The 16,373-nt window shown below is 42.2% G+C and overlaps 1 protein-coding gene across 1 annotated transcript in view; it reads right to left on the bottom strand.

Annotated features, from left to right (window-relative positions):
* The window catches only part of Large1 (LARGE xylosyl- and glucuronyltransferase 1), a 524,802-nt gene that overhangs the window by 269,667 nt on the left and 238,762 nt on the right, over positions 1-16,373 (bottom strand). Inside the window, exon 3 of the mRNA XM_057753624.1 lies at positions 2,607-2,908. Within this exon, the coding sequence (XP_057609607.1) occupies positions 2,607-2,908 (302 nt within the window). The remainder of the gene's footprint in view (positions 1-2,606; positions 2,909-16,373) is intronic.

Raw genomic sequence — 16,373 nt, 5'->3', positions numbered from 1 at the left:
TCCCTCCCCTCCTCCCAAATATTGCCCCCTCCCCCCACTCCCCTCCCCCTATCCCCACTCCTCTTCTCCTCCCCCCACACCATTCCCCCTCCCTCTCGATACTGGAGAGCAGTCCAAATTCTCTGCCTGCGGGAAGACGAAGGTCTTCTATCTATGTTCAGGAAGGTGAGCGTCTAAACAGGCTAAGCACCCACAAAGCCAGTTCATGTATTAGGATCGAAACCTAGTGCCATTGTCCTTGGCTTCTCATCAGCTTCATTGTCCGCCATGCTCAGAGAGTCCAGTTTCAACCCATGCTTATTCAGTCCCAGACAATGGCCAAAAGACACTTAAGGTCATGCTCAACCTTCTTAGCGATAAGGGAAATGCAAATTAAAACAACTTTGAGATACCATCTTACACCTGTCAGAATGGCTAAAATCAAAAACACCAATGATAGCCTTTGCTGGAGAGGTTGTGGAGAAAGGGGCACACTCATTCATTGCTGGTGGGAATGCAAACTTGTGCAACCACTTTGGAAATCAGTGTGGCGATTTCTCAGGAAATTTGGGATCGACCTACCCCAAGATCCAGTAATACCACTATTGGGAATATACCCAAGAGATGCCCCATCAAATGACAAAAGTATCTGTTCAACTATGTTCATAGCAGCATTGTTTGTAATAGCCAAAACCTGGAAACAACCTAGATGCCCTTCAATGGAGGAATGGATGAAGAAAGTGTGGAATATATACATATTAGAGTACTAGTCAGCGGTAAAAAACAATGATTTCTCGAATTTTGCATATTTTTTTTTTAAATACCCACATTCATGGGTTTATTCCCACAAACTCCTCACACACTGGATAAGGTGTCTGGATAGGCATTTTGGTATACAGTAATCTTATGCCCAATCAAATTTGTGAATAATACACAGGGCAGAGAGAATGTTCTTAAGTAACAGCAGTAACATAGCTTCAGAGTGTTAATTCATTTCCCTTGTATTTCGGGCTCCCTTGCAGTTTATAGCTAAGGAAGCCTTGAGGCTAAGTTCTGTCAAAAAGATCTAAAAGGAATTGAGGTGTCTCAATGAAGAACTGTCTGGATTATATTGGCCTATATGAATTCCTAAGGGGTTTTCTTAATTGAGATGGAAAGACCCATCTTGAATGCAGGAGACCCTATTTCATGTACTGGGTGAAAAGGAGAAAGAACACAAGAACCATACATTCCCTCTGCTTTTGAATGTGGATATATCTAACTGTATCAAGTTCCTGGCACCTTGTTTTCTCCATTTATAGACTGTGATCTGTGAGCCAAAGAAATACTCTCTCTTATAGTTGCTTTTGTCAGGGTAATTTTTTTTTTTTTAAATCACAGCAACAGAAACAAAACAGAATAGCCAACTTCTAAATACCTTCCATGAGGGCATGCTTCAATTAGACTTGTAATCCTCTCATTTTCATTTCTTGTTTAAGTTCTCCTCTCTTGATATTAGATTTCTATACAAGTCCATCTTCATCTTCATCACTTAATAAGCCCTCCTTCCATGTGACATACAGATGGTACTGCCAATATCATTAATAAATCCATTCATGGGGCAGATGCTATAGCTTAAACTTAAAATGAAGAGCTATGACGTCAGTGTGGATAAAGCTTAATGTTATTTATTCTAGGAAACAGCAAAAGAAAACTCAGCCAGTATCATCTGTACTTAGCTAAAAAGAATACTAATTACTTTAACTAAAAGCATACTAAGTGTCTTTGGCATTAGCCATCACTTTAATAGCCTCCAAAATTCCATAAAAATCAGCCTTAGATGTTCACTGCTGAGGCACCCATGAGTTCCAAGAAGTTAGGCAAAGTGCTCAAGTACTCAAAGCAGAAACTACCACGGCTGAGTTCTTATTCACCCTTGCTGTTAGCAAGCACTTGTCTAACTCACCTAAACAGTAAGAACCAGAAGAAGCAGGAAATGTGTGTGTGTGTGTGTGTGTGTGTGTGTGTGTGTGCGTGTGCGCATGCAAATATACACATGGTAAAAGGGAGGCTGAGTTTGACAGGCACATTACAGAAAGATGGATAAGAATTGCAAGATTCCATAGGTTAACTAAGAAAGGAAGTACATTCCAGGAAGAAAACAGTACGGAAATATGAAACCTCAAAGAGTGGCTTTTGATAGGCAATAGCACTCTAGTTCTGAATTGCAGAGATTGTTCATACACAGAAAAGAGAATGGGGCCAAAGTAACTAACTACATAATGCAACTATATCTCCGGGTGAGCCATTCTACACTCTAAAGAACTGTGTTTCCAGGATGAAGACAGGGTGTGAAAACCTGAGCATTTCCTTCTGAGACACAAAGAAACCAGAGACAGGTTGCATCCATTAGGCTTCTGTGGAGTAGGCCTTCTTATCCCTGTTTACCAGATGGAGAAACTGAGACACAATGAGATTAAGAGTCTTTGTGACCATTCAGTAAAGTTTTATGATCAATCTGGTTTTGCTCTGAATTAAGAAATCCACCTCTTTGCAGGGCCCTGGTAATGTGTCCAGGAGGCATTTGCAGGGATAAGCAGTAACAGAGGCTCTGAGTAGCCACTTCTCCCAACGCCTGTGCTTCTCACCTCACACTTCTCCACAACTGGCTGCTGTCCACACTCAGAGCTGTTGCCTGCCACGATGCCAGCCCGCAGGTTCTCACTGTCACCTGTTCCCTCTTCCATGGAGTAGGTCTTGGAGTGGTTCCCACGGCGTTGAGCAGGGCCCTGACCCTGGGCCAGGCTGAGCTGCCTGCGCAGTGAACGGTTTTCCTCCTCCACCTCTCGGACACGAACCTCCAGGCTCTCACGCTCCCGCTGGCTTGAGGCAGTGTACCTGGGACTGTGGGCTTGAGACTCCAGGGGAGACAGAGACACGGGCTTCCCATCTAGAGGAGTAGAGACCAAGGAAGCATCAGCTTAGCAAACTTACCTCCAGGAACCCCAGCATTACCTCCCCAGGCTCTTGACACAATTCCACTGCTTAGCAGGAAAGCGGATGGACTGTGAATGATAATTCAGAATATACATATTAAAATGGGAAAAAAGTGAGAACAGGATGGTTTATTGTGGTAATAAAAATAAGACTGTTCATCCTCCTGGATATTAACCTTCATCAGGCGATGAAAGGAGACAGAGACAGAGACCCACATTGGGGCACCGACTGAAATCCCAAGGTCCAAATCAGGAGCAGAAGGAGAGAGAGCACGAGCAAGCACCCACATACTGAGACAATGGGGATGATCTATTGGGAACTCACCAAGGCCAGCTGGACTGGGTCTGAAAAAGCATCGGATAAAACCGGACTTGCTGAACATAGCGGACAATGAGGACTACTGAGAACTCAAGAACAATGGCACTGGGTTTTGATCCTACTGCACATCCTGGCTTTGTGGGAGCCTAGGCAGTTTGGATGCTCACCTTACTAGACCTGGAAGGAGGTGGGAGGTCCTTGGACTTCCCACAGGGCAGGGAACCCTGACTGCTCTTCGGGCTGATGAGGGAGGGGGACCTGATTGGGAGAGGGGGAGGGTAATGGGAGGCAATGGCGGGGAGGAGGCAGAAATCTTTAATAAATAAATAAGACTGTTTAGAGGAAGACACTCTTAATACTGTTCCTAATTAAACACAATGCCTTCTTCTCCATATCACATATTTGAAAATGAACATTCTTAACAAGAAGTCACACAACATGTATGAATAAGGAGAAATGGAAAATCTGAGATGTGGGAGCTTGAGAATGTAGAAGAGCTCAAAAGGAAAAAGGGGGAATAAAGTGAAGTTCTTAAGTGAACACCTAAAGTCATCTTCCAAACCCTGTTTTGAAAGCATTACTTCCCAAGGAAAGCCTCCTCTGCCTGTATAATGCTACTTATAAGCATATGATCTCAAGGATGACTAATTGGGTTTCTTTTTTAATTTTTAAAATTAAAAAAAAAACACCACATTGAAAAGGCAATTAGCATATATCCATATATGTGTGTGTGTGTACTGGTATATATATATATGTGTGTGTACTGATATATATATATATATACTGATATACATATATACTGATATACATATATACATATACATATATTATACACACACAAATATATATATATATATATATATATATATATATATATATATATATATATATATATATATCAGTACCCAATGCATGCTGACTATTAAGAATTCCAAAGACACAAGGCTGCCACTCCTTTTTGTTTGATCCAGCCTGAGTGCAGGTGTCTCGGAGGCTTCCATCTCCCTAACTGGCTAAAATGCACTTCTGTTTGTCCACAACCCAAGTTGTCTTGCTTGCAGCCCAGTCCAGGCTGAGATTCCAAACTGTACCATCAAAGTATGAATCACACACACTATGTGTTTCACCTGAGCTGCCCATGCCCCATGGGCATCTGTCTCTGCCAAGGACATTTGATGTCCTTACAGATAACTGCTATTTTATTTAACCCAAAGTCACTTTAGGGTTAGCTGTATACGTTCCTGAGCCTATCAGTGCAAGAAGTAAGGCTTACAGAATTCCACTGCCAGCCAGGCGGTGGTGGCGCACGCCTTTAATCCCAGCACTTGGGAGGCAGAGGCAGGCGGATCTCTGTGAGTTCGAGACCAGCCTGGTCTACAAATGCTAGTTCCAGGACAGGCTCCAAAAACCACAGAGAAACCCTGTCTCGAAAAAAAAAAACAAACAAAAAAAAAAAACAGAATTCCACTGCCATGAAATACAAATCAAAGGTTGAGGCAGAATCTGCAGAGGACATAAAATCACAGATGGATGAGGAGTGCACTGTAACTGGGCTAGTTAATTACAAGGCCCCTCCCCAGCTTTTGAAATCAGCCTCCATGTTTGGTTGCACCAAGAGAATTAAACAGGACAGGACAGGACTATGCTCAATGAAGAGAATGCTTGCCTGACAAGTGTGAGGACTTAGCCTCCTTAGATGCACATGACCTTGGTGAATACCTGTATTCCCAGCACTTAGGAGGATCAAAAGTTCAAGGTCATCCTCAGATACACAGAGTTTGAGCTCCCATCTTTAAAGGGGGGGGGTAGGTAGAAGTGAATGTGGACCTTGGAGAAGGGTAGATAAAGATGAACATCTTGTTGGTAAGAGAAGGCAGACTCCCAAGGTATGCAGAAAATAATAACAGGGGTTTCTTGCACACTCTATCCTACACACACAGTGCCTTAATTATCAAAGGACAAGGTAGTCACTATGCCTGTATACACATGGAGACTGACACTATTAAACTTCATAGCAGGAAGGAAATGAACTCTCCTTGATGCCACACCTGGCTATGACCCCACATAAGGGGCTGAGTTAAAGGTCTCTGGAAATGAAAGGACTATTTCTTTCATGAAAGAATTAAGAACGCAGGAAGCTTTGAGGACCCAAGATCCTGAGGAACTCTAGAAACTTAGCAACAGGACCTAGCAGTTTACTTCAGTGCTCTATCTTCTAATCCCTTCTGTGAAACAGAAACATAAATGGTGACATAGCAACAAGGTTGGAGGCTTGAGGTCTAAACAACAACAAAAAAGGGCTGTGCCTCCTCCCACCTATAGGGATTCCTATAACCCCCATCTCAAAGAGGGTAATATAGAGCTGCAGACAGAGTTTGACCTGTTAATAACATCAGATGTTCTGAGCACAGGACTGCAATGTATAAGCAGGTGGCCACAAGCTTTGGCTTCCTCTGACATGATTTTCACACAGGACATCTCCCATCATTTTGCACCTGGCCTTTACTATGCCAAGGTTCACTCATAGGAAAACGCAGAAGGCAGGTCCAGTACCAGGTTCCTTTCCTATCCTCTTGTTCCTTTCCTCACAGCCCACAAGCCTGTTTATGAAAATTGCAAGCTTTAATGACATGCTTATAGAAAATCACATTCCTGTTGAATCCGTTTCCAGTCTGTTCTGGGCCATATTTGGTTTTAATTAGTTCTCAAGCATTTGCAGAAGTTTTCTTGCTTTTCAGGACTCTACAAATTTGTCACCTATAAATACATAGAAAAAAATGCAATCCTTTGTGAGAAGAAATGACACCGAAAAGGACAAAAATCACACTGTGCCAGAGCCTGGAACAGAAATGTGCCAACAGTGGGCTAAGTGTCCTTTCTAGTCTGTTTTGAAGCCACGTCACATTGCCCAAGACCCTGACATTTCCAACAAGTTTCTTCTTTTGAAAAAGGGGGAAGCAGGGTGTGGGGTCTCACACCTTTAATTCCAGCACATATATGGCAGATCTCCAATAGTTTGAGACCAGCCTGGTCTACATAGTGAGTTATAGAATGGCCAAAGATACATACTAAGAAACAAGCAAAAAACAACAAAAAAGTAAGGGAGACAAGGAGGGAGGGAGGGAAGGAGGGAGGGAGGGAGGGAGGGAGGGAGGGAGGGAGGGAGGGAAGGAGGGAGGGAGGGAGGGAAGGAGGGAGGGAGGGAGGAGGGAGGGAGGGAGGGAGGGAGGGAAGGAGGGAGGGAGGGAGGGAGGGAGGGAGGGAGGGAGGGAGGGAGGGAGGGAGGGAGGGAGGGAGGGAGGAAAAGGAGGAAAAGACAAAGGAGGGAAATGCAGACTCCCTCTAAGCTCTGGCTTCCTGTGCAGTAACCTGGCTGTGTAATCCCATCACTGAGCAACTAGATGTGAGGGCTAGGAGGCACCATTGCTTTGCCATGTTGGCAGTCTGTTCCCTTTTATTTGGATTATTTTATTTGTTCCTGATGTGCTGGTTCCTAACTTTGTTCAGTGGGCTTCACCAAAAACCTTTAGTGGGAGGTAATAAGAGTAAAGAGCAAGTTGTAGCCTTGTAGTCATAGCCTCTTGCAGTATGTCTTATGTATGGGTCAGATTCTATAATTAACCCTCCCAAGATTAGATTCCATGGTCTAACTAAACAACTGCGACCACTCCATGTTTTCTTAAGCTATCAGTTGTAAAGACCCAGCAATTACCCCTGCCATCCCACAAGTACAATGATTTGTCCCTAACACCTTTGGCTGGTATACAGCTGCCACATAAGCAACTCCTTCTCTACCTAAAGAAGTCAGTGTACACCATGCTCGACAGGATGAGTCTACAGATCACAGACTTGCTGTGGCCATGAAGTCTAACTTTTTTTTTTTTGCAAGTTTCTAATTTCTTAGTCTCAAGTTTGTTCACATATATTTGTAGTAAACTAATACCTGCCTGTGTACTATGATGGTCAGTTTTACATGTCAAATTAACTGGGTCATGAGGTTCCTAGACATTTGGTGTTTCAATGGTTGCATTTTTTTTTAAGATGGCATGTGCATTTGTATCAGTCTAATGAGTAAAGAAGAACTCCTTCTCTAGGGTGCATGAGCACCTAACAGTAAAAGAGTGTGGAGACTGGATGGAGCAGAAAAGTCAACTATTTCTCTGAGGAACAGAAGTCCTTCTTGCCTGACCACTATTGTACCTGGACTTCAGATTTCTCCTGCTTACACACTCAACAGAAGGAACTAAAGCACTTGCACTGTCAGGTCTCTAGGCTGCTGGCATGTGGGCTAGACTGATCGCTGCCTCTACTTGACCACAGGCCTCCAGACTGCAATGGCCGCTATGTGCTGGCTCACCTTGAGCTTCCAGTTTGCTGCCTTACCTGCTGATCTGCAAGGGGTTTATTCAGTCTAGTCAATCAAAAACTCATTCTCTTATTCTCTCTCTCTCTCTCTCTCTCTCTCTCTCTCTCTCTCTCTCTGTGTGTGTGTGTGTGTGCGCGCATGCGCATGTAGGCACTCTCACGTAAGTGTGTCAGTGAAAATACCCATACATGGTTATGCTCCTCTGGAGGCCCTTGACTGATAAAACGACCATAATGATCTACAGTCCAACCATGGAGGACACTGTCTGATACCAGTTTCCTTAGCTGCACTTAACAGGGATGTAAAGAAGAGATAAAGGGAAGAGTTTGTAACCACTAGAGATAAAATATTTAAAAAGCTATGAAAAATACAAACCTAATAAATCTCAAACAACCAATTACTTAATGAGAGACTATAATAGTTCATGTTAAAGAGGGAGAGAGAACCAAGGCCACTAGAAAAAAATCAAAGGAAGTAGAGAACAATGGGAATTAAGAATAACTAAGCTTAAACTATGACCTTCTATTTACTACTGAACAGACTTAAGCAAAGTACTGCATTTTTCTGTAACTCAATGTGTCCATATGTAAATGCTGAGACAGAACTGTGGTTATATGTACTTATTAACCAGCACTGAGACTCGGCTGAGATTATGTAATGTTTTTCTTCATTCTTCCTCCAGCCCCATCCCTAACTCTAACTTTGTTCTCTGTTACAGTCTATTTATGAACCCAGTGCTTCTTTCTATGATAAAGTATATGCACATGTGTTAATCTAGTTCAGCCCACTTTGAGATAGAAATGTCAACCAAGACATTATTCAAAACCTCAGTTGATAACTGCTTTCTCCTCCCTCCATAAATTCTAAACAAGCAAGAACTTCATTACTGGATTTGAATCTTTGAATCCACTCGAGATGAATGCTCTGAATAAAGAAGTAAAACATCTAAGATTCAGAACAAAGCAATCTTTGTGTGGTGTTATGACAAGGATTAGAAACCTGTTGTCCATAATGTCCTATATGATAATCAATTTGTATGTGTTGACTATCCTGCAATCTCGATAGATGGCTTTCATGTCACTTGGTATAGGATCAGTCACTCACTTATAAATGGATACAGCTGCAATATTCGTTTCCAGATTGAGCCAGACTTGGTTGTGCCTTTGGCTCTTCTAGTCAGACCTTAAATATAGGTCCAAAATCCTGCACTCAGAGCCATACTTAAAGGAAGCTGCACTCCTGGCATGGCTCTAACCTTCATAAGTCAAGATGTCAAATGGATGTGGCTATGTCCTAGGAGAATCTGATTTAGAAACAATAAGAAGGAATTCAGATTTGGAGATCTTTTGTGTGCAAGGTCCCTTAAGTCTTTGTACTAAAACATCACTGGGCTTCTTGGTTAATTCCCTGCCTCCAGCATATTCTCATTCTCATTATTCTCACAACTTCCCATATAGATTTTATGAATTAATGTCCTTCAACCTCATTTCTATCATATTGGTAGTTAGAAAATGTGCAGAAGTCCATTACGTCAAAGTCAAGAATGATTCTCCTGCAAGCATGAGGCTCCTCAATAGCCACACAGAAGTCACCTATAGCCAGACAGGAAGACCACTGCGGCTTGCTGGACAATCGGCATAGCAGAAAAATGGTGAGTTCCAGGTTGAACGAAAAGAGATTCTATCTGAAAGGAATAGGTAAAGAATGATAAAGCAGGATGCCTAATATCCTCTTCTGGCTTACTCATATGCACACACAGACACACAAATATACATATTATACACATTCATATATCACAAAGTGTAGCTACCCAACTACCTGGTGTATACACAGGCCTTAATCAGATGAGTAAGCTAAAAGCCTCTTGAGTCAAGGCCTCTAGTTCTCAGCACAGAAAGCAGCCCTGCATGAGATTCTCACATGTAACCAAAGAGGAGAAAGACTGTCCTGTGCATCATGCCAGACCCTCTGGCTCAGGTACAAAGAAAGCGTTATCCCCTTCAGAGCAGTGTGGCTCTCACCAGGGTCCTGTCCCCTGCCTTCACTTCTACTACCCTCTTAAAGCAACTTGTGTCACATGAGCAGCAATGCCCACTTCCGGATTGCGGTATTGAATGAGAATGCCCTCCACAGGCTCAGGTGTTTGAATACTTGGTTTCCAGTTGATGGCACTCTTTAGGTAGCATAGCCTTGGTGGAAGAAGTATATCACTGGGGGCAATCTTTGAGGTTTTTGTAGGATCCTCACCTCTTATTCTCAAAGGGTCGAGAAGAAATTTCCTAGCAGAATGTTTTCCCAGAAGATAGTGGCCTTCCCCTCTCCCACCCAGGAGATTCCGAGCACAAGGTCGCTTAGCTTAGCCAGCCAGCCACCTGGAACAGGCTGATAAAGATGACCTAACTCAGGAACAGTGGCCTTGCTCTAAGAACAAGGAGAAAGTTGACTTAGAAGGATGGGAAGGAGCAAAAGTCCTTGCACCTGTACTAAAGCAGCTTCAAAGAGTCTCTTTATAGCCTTTAAAAGCTTACCCCACAGAGGATGTACAACAACTCCTCTCTACCTCACTACAATGGGGATGGAGATGAGTTCCAAACATGTTTGTATTATGCTGATTAAACCTTGCTTATTACAGTCTGGACCTCTCTGGTGGTCTCTCTCAGAGGGGTCATAATCTGGGCACAACAGTTTTAAAGTCATGGCATTCTCAGTTTTCATTCTCTGCTTGTGGTTTGTGTTGAGCACCAGCTTCTTGTACCTGCAACCAGGCCTTCCCTACACCATCAATAACCCTGGAATCACAAACCCAAATAAACTCTTTCCTATACAGGATGCTTTGGTCATGGTGTTTTATCATAGCAACAGAAGAGTAGCTAAGATAATACTGTTTTAGCTCCTCAAAGTTTATGGGCCATTTGGTTTCCCTAATGTTCCTCCTATCTCAAATAGGGTTGTCTATGAAGTAGGTCCAGTGGCCAGGCTGCTCCCCTTCCCTCTGTGATGTTCACTGGCCTAAGTTACACTGAATTTCTGCATGTTTCTACTTCCACATAACACAGGCAATGTTCATGAAGCATCTTGTCATTAAAACACACACACACACACACACACACAAAATGCCCTCCTTGAAATATAGAAATTTCACACACTCCTTCATTATCACTTCAAAATGCAAAACAGACAAAACGTTGAAGACAAAATCATTTTAGAAAAGTTTAAAAAGCTGAAGCTGATCTTGAAAGCTTCACTTAAAAAGCAGCATGCTCCCCAAACACTCTATGAAAGCTGAGTATATTAATATGTCATCAGTTTTTGTACTTGTAGGCAGTGTGTGCACCAGTGCGAGTTACAGGTACACTTTTAGCTACACCATGGTCTGAAATCATAGAAGCTTCCAGAAGCACAGCACCACATTTGCACTGAGAAAGCAAAGGGAAACAAAAGCAGGCAAGGTCTGCTTGACTGTTGTGGGTAAACAGAGAATGCTTCACCCAAAGATTTTCCTGAAGTGATTTTCTGGAATTTTGTATCTTTGGCAAAGGGAAGGGAGGGGAAAAAAAAAAAAAAAAACAAGCATGAGTTCCAACAAAGGCCTCCGTGATCTTCTGGCAAAGGAAGAATGGCTATAAGAAAAGACTTTGTAAGCTTTGAAAAAGAATCCACCACCACTATGCCAGAGGGAAGGAGGTCTGGACTCCACTCTCCTTGGTCTACAGCATGATCTCTATTCTCTCCGCCGTGGAACTATTCTCAAGACCTTTCTCTTAAAGGACTTCATTAAAGGGAGATAATAGACATTTTTAGTAGCAATCTGCTAGATCTATACCTAGGGTTTTGGCTTGAACTATGTCCTTATGATCAATGATAACAGGGTTTTTTTTTTTGTTGTTGTTGTTATGTTTTGTTTCTCTTTCTAATTTAGTGATATAAAACCTTGTAATTTTTTGGCCAAATATCCCAAAGCTCAGTATGGTGGAAGCAGTTGTTCTTCCATCTACTGTGTTTATAGCAGGGCAGATAAACCTGCTTCTAACTACAGACAATTCTTTTGATGGCTAAGAAAATAAGAATTAACCGAAGAGATGTATGAGGGGCAATCAAATTGCTACCAAACAAGGCAAAAGACCTCTGTCTACAGTCAATTCATCTCCTTGGCAGTTGAGTCTTGTCTCCAATGTAACCACAAGACAGTTTAGCAAATAGCATTGGTGGGGAAAGAGAAGATGGTATTCCAGAAACCACAACTACACATTCACCTGAAATTCTGAGAACTGACCAGTAAAACCCACAACAAATTAATACTCCACTCCTTTTGTTTTCTCTCTGATTCTACTTACTCATTAATTAATACCAATTCCTTTTAGCACAGCTTCAAGGACATCACTTATCTTAGCAGAGGATATACTAATTGCAGGTAAGGAAGCAGCTTTTCATTATGCCCAGTTTATTGGGTCATCGTCTATACTAGTGTAGCAACTGGACACAGTCTTCTGTGTTGTTAGATCATGAGAAACACAACATGCTTTGCTATCTCTGCAAAGTGAGATCCAAGGCTCACCAAGTCATCACTGTGACTCTTGATCATAAAAAGACATGCAAAAATATTCTAGGGTTTCTAGTTTCTCCACCCCCCAAACTGTTGCTGCCCTTTTTGTTGAGAAATATTCAAGGTGAAAGGCTTTATAAGTGTTTCCCCATTGATCTAACTTTTAAAAAAATCTATGCGATAAATGTATAATTTTCTATGAAATATTCAGTCCTTATATAATCTAATACTGTTTCTAAGAGTCACAAGTCACATGTGCTAGAAGCATAATATTTTACAGTAAAATGTTATGTAAAATGTTCTGATGAGGTGGTATTATGAGTGTATCTATGTTTGTGTGTACACGTTTCTTTGTAGCTTAAATATAAAACCAATTCAGTTGGCCACATGGGATGATTCTTGAACAAGGTTTTAAATTTTTCTTTCAATAATTAAACTCAGGGTGTGGAACAATATGCTGTATCCAGTTTATGAAGCTCTGCTTGACATGAACTTTAAATTGCCATCCTTGGTGGATATATTCAGTACTCAAAAATTATTGGAATGATTTCTTTTAAGGGAGAGTGTGGGCAGCAACATCCAATTCACATCATAGATAAAGAACTGAATGGCAAGTAACAGACAGACAAAGCTCTGACACCATCCACCCCTATTTCTAAAGTGTGACTGTCCAAATTCAGACTTTCAGTGAAGAGATAAGAACTACTACAAAGAAGAGTCCAAAAGGGTTATAACTATAGACTAAGGGCACTCACTGCTCTTGCAGATGACAAGCTTGATTCCCAGTACTCATGTCCGGGGGCCCATAAACACCTATAATTCTAGCTGCAGATGACCTAATACTCCCTTCTGACCTTTTGAGCTCCTGTACTCACTTGTACATACAGATACAGTCACATACATATAATTTAAATAAGATTTATATTTTAAAAGGGTTCAATGGTAGGCTAAGGATATAGCTCAGTTGATAGATGGATTGACGAATGCCAGAAGCCTGGGTTCTATTCTCAGTACCATACAATCTGGGTTTTGTGGTACACACTTTTAATTCTACCACTTTGGTGGTAAAGACATGCCATCCCTGGCTATCCAGTGAGATTTGGGAAGATTTCAGTTGCTATTCAGTGGTGCCATATGAGGACTAAACTACTATGTTTTCTCTCCATGTGATGGGAATGAGAAAACAGCCCACTCAGACTTTGGTATCCTTCTCTCAGATGAAGATCACAAATGCCATGGATGGCTTGGGACTGAAAGACTCAATCTGAAGAAAGAAAGGATCAAGAGGCATTAGTGTTCATTCCAATTTATGTCAGTGAGAGTCAGTTTCCATACTGATCATTAGAAATTATGCACAGGAAGTTTTCTTTTCTTCTCCTTTGTGTATTCATGTATGTTTGTATGGTATGTGCATGCATAAGCACCTATGTACATTTGAGTGTGCAAATGTGAGTTTACTCTGAGCATCTACACCGATTGTGCTCTGTCATATATACAGAGGCAGCATCTTTTTGCTGAACCCAAAGCTCACTGGTGAGCTAACGTAGCTAGCCAACATGTTCAAGGATTCCATGCTCCCCCACAAAGCTGGGATTACAAGCAGGCTGCCATATTTAAGCTGTATTTAGTTATGTGGATGCTGGGGATCTAACCTCAAGTACTCACACTTGTGCTGTAAGAGTTTCCTGCACTGAGCCATCTCCCTAACCTATTTCCACTTACTTCCTGTAAATGAGCAATCACATGGGTGATCAGACCCCATCAGCAAACCTTATAGTATTGCTGAGGGATGACTTGAACCATATTCTCAAGGCCCTCTGATAGTTCTTACCTCTTCTCCACTCAACTGATTTTGACACAGATCACAACAAGTACTTCACTTAATCTGAGGATATCAACTTGCATGTAGGCCACCTTCACCATTCAGTGTTCATCAGGGAGCTAAACTCAGTAAAGCCACTGAAAAGAAGGGCTTGGATTATCAGGAAGACCTTGATATCAAAGACAGATAGGGATCCATTTGTATTTGATTAATGTTAGTGACGACTGCAGAGTTACCCCAAGGCACCGTGGGAGACTGCCACACACACGGTGCTTTTCTACATTTCAAACAAAAACCGAAGTAATTCTTTTTTGTGAATGTAGACAATTTTTTTCATACTATCCAGCTGCTATAAATTGCCATATGACGTAAAAGAATGTTATCATGCTCAGTTTCGTTATAAATTAAAAACAAAATAAAGCTTGCCTGGACAGCCCTTGCCTAGAAATAACAGCTCACTTTTCTTGTGCCCTCTTTCCCCACTGTCAGTCACCTTAACTAACATCAGTGCTAGAATGCAATTAGTGAAAGTTACATTGTTAGAGAAATACAGGAAGGGGACCTCTATCAGTTACTTTCTCCACAAATCCACATGAGTAATTTCAAGGAAATCAGAAATGAAGGATAGGTTTTTACTAGGGTAGACTAGGAAAGAAGGCAGCAGGAGATATTTATCAGGAGTGCAGCTTAACAAAACATTATTGTTTCAGAAGAGCACTCCAACATATTGCACAGGGGCTCAAGGTGCTTTTCTCTCCGTTCCTCTCAGCTCTCCATCTCAAAACATCTTTGCCTTTACCTGGACTAATCCTGACACTCACCTCTCCACACAGCTCACCTACACTGTCCTTCCCAGGGATTCCAGGACAGCCCACACCTGTTTGGTCAGGCTTTAACTTCTGATCTTCTCTCACTCTCTCTCCATAAGTCTAAATTCATACAGTATGTGAATGATATTTTACCTTGCAGTCCATCATTGGATATCATCAAAACTGATAGCTCCGCTCTTTTAAATTTCCTATCCAAAAGGGGCTATAGAATCTCACATTCTAAGGCCTAAATGTCTACCTCTCAGGTCATTTACTCAGGATTAACTATTACCCCCCCAAAAAAGTACCCTAGACAGAAAAAAAGCTAATTCAGTCCCTTGCAGTTCCATCCACAAAAGAAGAGGTTTCATTGTTCTTAGGAATAGCTGGCTTCTTGCATTCCTGGATCCCCTCTTTTTGTCTCCTTGCCCGCCCCTTATACGAGGCAGCTCTAGGCTCTCTACATGAGCCCCCTGCTTCATCCCATTACTAAACCCTTCCAGAGACTCCAACAAGCCCTTATCCAGGCCCCAGTTCTTCATTTCCCAGATTTAACTCGTCCTTTCTCCCTCTATGTAACAGAGGAGAGATATGCCCTTGGGGTCCTAGGACATCAGCTGGGACCTTCTTGTGCACCTGTAGTTTACCTGTCAAAGAAGATGGACCTCACCACTCAGGGCTGGGCGCCCTGCATACATGCTTTAGTGGTGCTGAGCTTCTGATTTGTGAGTCAAAGAAACTAACTTTTGGGTTACCCACCAATGTCTTCTCTCACCACAATCTGTCCCACCTCTTAACTTACAAAGGCTTACAAACCTGACCCCTTCCCAAGTTCTTTCCCTCCAGGTGGCATGAGTAGAAGATGCCACAGTCACTTTCCAATGCTGCCCACCCCTTAGTATCTCAAATCTCCTACCACTCAAACTAACATTAATTATTCCCCATCTCACTCCTACATAGAGAACTTAGAGGATCTATTGCCCTACCACTTACATATACAGTAGGGCAAACTGTCCCAGGCCAAATTATACCTAGTACACAGATGGCAGCTCCCTTCATGTGAAGGAACGAACCCATAGAACAGGCTAAGCCATAGTATCAGATACTGGCATAGTGGAAGCATAGGCACTCCCTGCCCATATCACTAATAAGCAGGCTGAGTTAACAGCCCTTACCCATGCCTTACAGTTAGCAAATGGACAATCTTTAAATGTTTACATAGATTCCAAATATGCCTTTCATATCCTCCTGTCCAATGCAGCTATCTGGAAGGAGTGTGGGCTTTTTACGATGAAAGGAGAACCCATAACTAAATCAGGTTACATTATGCACCTGTTAAAAATCCTCCCATCTCCTCTAAGCTATAGGAATTATTCACGGTTGGTCTCATCAGACTGACAGCTCCATTATTTCCCAGGAAAATAACCGAGTTGACCAAGCAGCTAGAACAGCAGCATTCCAGAGCCCAAACCTACCTCAGTCACCTCAGGGGATTCATACAGTACAGCCTACATTCTCACAGACACCTCCTGACACCCAATAAATTCTGTGCTACCTACA

The sequence above is a fragment of the Chionomys nivalis genome, chromosome 21 (assembly GCF_950005125.1).
Source record: "Chionomys nivalis chromosome 21, mChiNiv1.1, whole genome shotgun sequence".
Taxonomy (NCBI): Eukaryota; Metazoa; Chordata; class Mammalia; order Rodentia; family Cricetidae; genus Chionomys; species Chionomys nivalis.
This window is presented reverse-complemented; position numbering and strand designations above follow the sequence as displayed.